The sequence below is a fragment of the Leptosomus discolor genome, chromosome 7, assembly GCF_034619465.1.
Source record: "Leptosomus discolor isolate bLepDis1 chromosome 7, bLepDis1.hap2, whole genome shotgun sequence".
NCBI lineage: Eukaryota > Metazoa > Chordata > Aves > Leptosomiformes > Leptosomidae > Leptosomus > Leptosomus discolor.
This window is the reverse complement of record NC_141397.1, coordinates 60,109,744-60,115,743: the sequence shown is the minus strand read 5'-3', so window position 1 is coordinate 60,115,743 and position 6,000 is coordinate 60,109,744. Positions and strand designations below refer to the sequence as shown.

Sequence of the window (6,000 nt, the reverse complement as noted above, 5' to 3'; positions counted from 1 at the left end):
ACCTGGTTGTTATCAGCCACTGAACTCACAGCATATATTTTTCTAACTTGAATTTATGATGTATATGACATTATTCAGGAAGACACTGGAATTCTGTGGCTTGAGAGGTGCTAAGGATGCTGCCTGATCAGCACCGGACCTGTCAGGTTGCTTTGCTTAGGAGTTCTTGTGCAGAAGTCTAGATAAGCTATGTGATCAGGTCATCCATCTTATTCACTGAAGAACTGGATTATTGCCCCGTAAAACAGTATGATGGTGCCCTTCATGCTGAATTAAGACTGGTTTTTACAAAGGAATCTCCGTGTGGTTTCAGTGGTGCTTACATATCACATCAATTATCTGTGAAGGAGGAGGGTATGCTGGAAGTGATATGTGATTCTTCACAAGTCCTCGAATGAGGTCGTCTTCTGTTGTCCTCTGTGTAGCGCAAGGTGTTCAGAGTGTGGGGATGTGCTGTCCCTCCTACTTCAAAGGATTCAAGTTTCTGCTGGATCATGATTAAGTGGAAGTCAGGCGCCTGCTCTTTGTGTTATAGGTGGCAGTTCACCCTGGTCAGTGCCCTAGAAAGAAAATAAAGGTGTTTGGCTTTGAACTCTGGCTATCGAGTCAAACCGATGGAACATCTTAATCACACACGTGATGTAGTTACAAGAACCACGGTAGCAAGCAGGATGCTGATTTTTAGGAACAGAGCAAATCTCCCTCAAAGTCTCGGAACTTGCCTCTTTCAGTGGTGCGATGAGGATTGGGGATTACAGCCATAGGAAAGAGTGGAAATCTGGCTAGCTGGTTTTTGGAAGTCCTGCATGGAAACTTGACTTTCCATGCTCTTGATTTAACAGTTGAAACCTCTGTTCAGTGCCTCAAGTTCTCATATGCATCCTGTTACAAAAGCAGGTGTCCTGCTTAGGTTGCTACCTTAATGGTAAAATCAACATGGATGCTGGTGACCTCCTAAAGTACAAGTGGGTTTTCCAAAGTCTTTAACTGATGCCTCTTTTGCAGGAAGCCCGTTGAGGAAAATTCTCCATGAATGTACGTCACAATGATGATGACCGACCAAATTCCGCTGGAGCTGCCGCCGTTGCTGAACGGGGAGGTAGCCATGATGCCTCACATCGTGAATGGCGATGGATCACAGCAGGTCAGTGAGCTTTGCAGAAAATGGCTGGTTTAAATAAACTATTTCTGGGCCACCAAGGGATTTTGAAGAGGGGGAAGATGGTTTTCCCTAGCACTAGGGAGGGCAGAGTGTTTCCTGGAAGGTAGAAATCTGCCTTTACGCTGGAAAGACATTAAAAGCAATGCCTTAAGTGTACCATTAAATTTAATGTGAGTAGTTGCATATGTGTGTGTGTTGAAGTTAAAACAAGGAGATTGAATGGCTGTAAATGCTATGTGTTTTGAGGGCTTTGCAGAAAGTTAGTGTCATGATTTACTTGTGTTAGCTGTTGTCCAGATGTCTTGCTAGTATCTGTGGTGAGATTTTAAGAACTTGAAACAAAAATGCTGTGACTGTGAAAAAGGGAGAGACGGAAAGAAATGGAGAATTGAAGACAGAAATCCTTGATGTCTGGTATTCTTTGCTTACCTAAGTGTACTGATCCTGGCAGTGCTATACTTTGCCCTCTGCCTCATTGTAAACCTTAGAGGGACAGAAGTGAAGGCAAGTTTATAGTTGCTTTCATATCTTTCTAGGAGATATTCTCTTAATGAGCTTGATTGGAGATAGGTAGAATGATTACAAGACCATAGTGATGCTTTCATGTCAGGATACAGCCTGGAGGTTAAAGCTGATAGTTGGTAGATTCCCAAACCTGTCATCTTGGGTTAATGCTTCTCTTTGTAAAACATACACCATAGTAATTTTTCTGTGTTACTCAATTTGATTCCCTCCTAATTTGAGTCATTTCAGCAAAGTACCAAGGTAAAAATAAGCTGTCCTTCATGAATCAATATAAAATGTCATTCTGTTACTTCTCATTCCCTTGATCTTTTGTTCCTCCTTTCGAGCTGTGTTTTGAGCTGCACCAACCTCGAGAGGAAGAATTTCTGCTCTTGTAAGCTTCTAAGTCTGTCTGCTTATCTGGGTTCTCAGTACAATACAGAATTTCACTACTGTGATTATTTTTGTAAAAGTTATTTCTGCACAGTGTGCTTCAAAAAAATGGAAAAGAAAGCTTTTAATGGCTCTATTTATCAAGTCCAAAATTAATATGCTTAAGTGAAGGAACAATCTTACTGATACTGGATAGGATAATAGTTCTTTAAATACGCGCTTTCCTAGTTGCTGGAAACCGTTTATCAGGTTGGACTGTCCAGTGGGTCCTTCTGTATTAAAGAAAGAATAAATGAAGTCTTCTAAGCACTGCTCTGAGGTGGGGCTCTAAGTCAGTCTTTGAATTTCCCCATCAGTGATGATTCAGCAGCCTTGCTGGGTGGATACCTCGATTGCCTTTAAGCTAACTTCTCGTCTAATGTTTTGGAGTAAAAAGAACTGTTGATGTACTGAAGTGCATCACTTCTTGCTTTTGCTGTGCTAGGCAGACATGATTCAGCAGAACAGTTCTGGGCCAGGTTCCTCTTCTGCATAAATGCTTTTGGGTGATGCTTGTAGACCTCATCGCCTTATTTCTTTAAGTACTTCTAGCTGGAATACCAGTGTGAGACTTTTTTTGGCCTGTAGTCTGGTTGTGCCCTCGTATGTTGCAAAGCTTGGCTGCCTTTATGCTTTATCATTTTCATCCTACTCCTGAAGCTTTAGTTGACGTCTTCGCTTTTTAAAAGCACAGTTCTAAAATGGAATGAAACTGCAATAAATGTTTTGTTTGATCTTTGCATATAGTAGCAGCAAATCGACTGTGTTAATTGTTCTTCACATGATTTGTTATGTACTGTAGAAGGAAACGTTACGTGTTTGTTGACGAGATTTATCGTAGTTACTTGTAAGGCAGGAACAGCCTTCAGATTAGTTTCATGTAAGAATAACTTCCTTAGGAAAGATGGTTTACATTACTCCATAAATAGGTGCTAGGTTTATAAGGACATGTGCTTTTTCTGGAGTGTAATTACAGTCCCTATTAGAAGCTGCTGGTAGGAAAGCATCATAGCTGAGCTGGTGGGAGACGAGGCGTGTGGAGTTTTCCAGATTGCAGAGGGGCCAGCACATAATCAGTGCCTCATGCTTTGGAGCTGACAGTACTTGCTTCTGATGAGATGCTCTGGGTGCACTTGCTGTTGCTCACCCTTACGTGTTACTGGGTATGTGAAGCCTCAGCCATGCCAGCATAGTAGGGCTGTGCTATAAGCAGTTCTTATATATATATAGAAAAGAGCGGACTGGAGCTGGTAAAACACCTTAGCTTTACCTGCAGCCAGATGGAGAGCGATGCAAAAGGCAATTCTGCCAGTAAACAGTCCTGTATTGTAAGACAATTGCATGGGAACATTCAATTCTTCTATCTGCCTGGGGGTAAGTGCTTCAGAGCTGTACAGGACAGAGCTAGGAATGTCTCTGCCTGCTTGACAGTAATCCTCTGGACTGCCCAAAATGGCATTTCTTGCACTAGCTTTTTTTTTTTTTTCCAGTTTCCCACACTTAATTTCCACTACTGCTGTATTTAATGCTTTTATGTGCCTTCCAGAGCTGCTGCTTACTCTGTTTCTGCTTCTAATCCACTTGTAACTCCTGTGGGGATTCAGGGAGTGATAATTAACCTTTTGGTCCAAGAATTTCAATAGTTTCCTGTAGGTACTCTGCTGCAGGCTCTAAAAGGCTTGCAGTATAAAGTGGAGGGGCAGCTAGCTGTGCCGCAGCACGGCTGTACAGAAAGCTGGGCGGTTTAGTTCGGGAAGTTTTCTTTTGGCTTCGTTCGCTCGCTGCACCTGCAATGATGTAGCAGGTTTTCTGCTTGGCTGCTCTTTGTAAAGGTGTGTTTACCAAACCTTGTTTTTTCACTATTTGACTTGAGCCCAGGCACTGTACGTAGTGCTGTGTGTGCTTGTTCTTGTCTTTCAGGGTCACACACTCTGAATAAGGGAGACGAGGGTACGTCTAAATGAGGAAAAAGGTTTGGTACCTTCACGTAGCACAAGTCTGTGCACCTTGCAAGAGCGTGAAAGCGTTTAGCTGGGTTTTATACTGTACCTGAACAGCAGCTGAGCTGAGTGAATGAACTTTGTGCCACAATCTGGAGTTACTACTTCATACTTTCTTGAATGTTTTTTCGTATATACTTGCAGAAATGTCCTTTCGGTGGAGAGGGGGGCACACTTGCATATGGAAGGCTTGTTTCAAGAAGAAAGAGGTATCTAAGAGTTGAGAAGCATCAGTCCATGAAAAATGGCTACTGGATAAAGAGTGATGAAGCTTCCTTCTTTTTAAATACACTGATTCAGTAGTCTTAGAGAAGGCACTTAGACTAGAACAGATGGCAGACAAGTAACATTAGAAAAATTAACCCATGGGCAGCATTTGCTGTCTAGGAAGTCTCTAGAATGAAATTTTCTGAAGGCATTTTAACCAAAGGATGCTGGTGGGCAAACTCCAAGGCTGTTCTCACAAATATGTTTCTTTGTGAATGCAGTGAAACACAGAATTTGGTAAAACTTCATGAATCTTAAAATGTCTTGCTTATCAAAGCAATTTATTATGCAGATTTTTAAAAATTTTTTTTTTCCTGTTTGTTTGGAGCGTGTTTCACTTGTGATAAATTAGGGGGTTCAGGATCTGTCACTTGTGAGCTTTGCTATCAGCACTCATCATAAACTGACTGAATTGCTTCATGCTTCTATTTTCTGCCTAATGGAAAAAAGGATAGTTAATCCCAGAACACTATTATCAGAGTATTAATTTTTAAAAGTCACTGTTTTATTGTGTAAGATATAGCATGTTCCTCAATATTTTTTTTAATTATTATTTTTTTTCTTGCTGAAGAGAGGTTGGAAGTATTTATCCTACCTGCTCCTGTGTGGCTAAGCATGAATGCATTTCTGGAAAGAACATTGCACGCAGAGTGGTGTGAATTCTTTGGGCCTTCCCGTGGGATAGAGCTGGAATTTCATCAGGTCTGGGGCACAGTCATTTAAAGTAGAATAGAGAATGGACCCAAGTGATTATTTTGGGTTTTGGGGTTTTGGTGGGTTTTCTGGTTTGTGTGTGGGTTTTTTTTTTTCCCAAAGATGCAATATATTTCGAAACTGATGCACTGTAGAAACTGTAAATATAGTAGGTTTTAATAATTCAAAGCATTTATGAGAAATCTGTGGCTGGATCCCAGGTGGTGACTATGATGCTGTGTGCCCCACCTGTATGAAGCATGACATATCTAAACAGGGTAGGGAAAATTTGCCACATTGGAAAACACTTAAGGCAGGGTTTTAATAACCCAAAGCAGTGCAAGTGGCTGTTTGACCTTAGCAAGGAAAAGGTTCTCCTAGAGTGGAGATATTTGAAAGCAAGCATTGGGTTGTATTGCATCGCATGGATCCAAGGGAATGTCTTCCTCCTTGCCGCTGTGGCTGCGCTCGCAGGTGATGTGCAGCAAAGCAGTCAGGAGATGATGGCCTGTTTTGAATGTGAATTTTCTTCTGCGTGCTTGAACACTTTATATATAAAAAAAACCCAAACAAACAGTTCTATGGGAAATAGGTAATAGCACGTGCCATTGGTCATTACCAGGTAGCATCTTCTGTCTTTGTATGAGACTGTTTACCCACAATGTATATAGTTTTATATTCCTGAACCCAAGCTTAAGGCTGCGTTAGAATTTGCTGGCAGGTTCGTTAGTCTCTTCCCCTGCTCCCAGTAGGCAGGAGAGTCTGATAGTAGGAACAAAGGGGACACAAGTGACACGAGTTTGGCTTGTCATGAAAACTTGGTCTGGACACAGAGCAATTACTGCCAAGTTGGGGGGGGGTGGGGTGTGATTGTAAATGTTTATAGTAACTATGCAACTTAGCAACTTTAATCAGTGTTAACAAACAAAACTTCAAATAAAA

At 41.5% G+C, this 6,000-nt stretch overlaps 1 protein-coding gene across 1 annotated transcript in view; it reads left to right on the top strand.

Annotated features, from left to right (window-relative positions):
* The first annotated feature begins 1,033 nt into the window (after positions 1-1,033).
* FNDC3B (fibronectin type III domain containing 3B) overlaps positions 1,034-6,000 on the top strand; it is a 163,518-nt gene continuing 158,551 nt past the window's right edge. The window contains exon 1 of the mRNA XM_009955796.2: positions 1,034-1,144. Coding sequence (XP_009954098.2) covers positions 1,034-1,144 — 111 coding nt within the window. The remainder of the gene's footprint in view (positions 1,145-6,000) is intronic.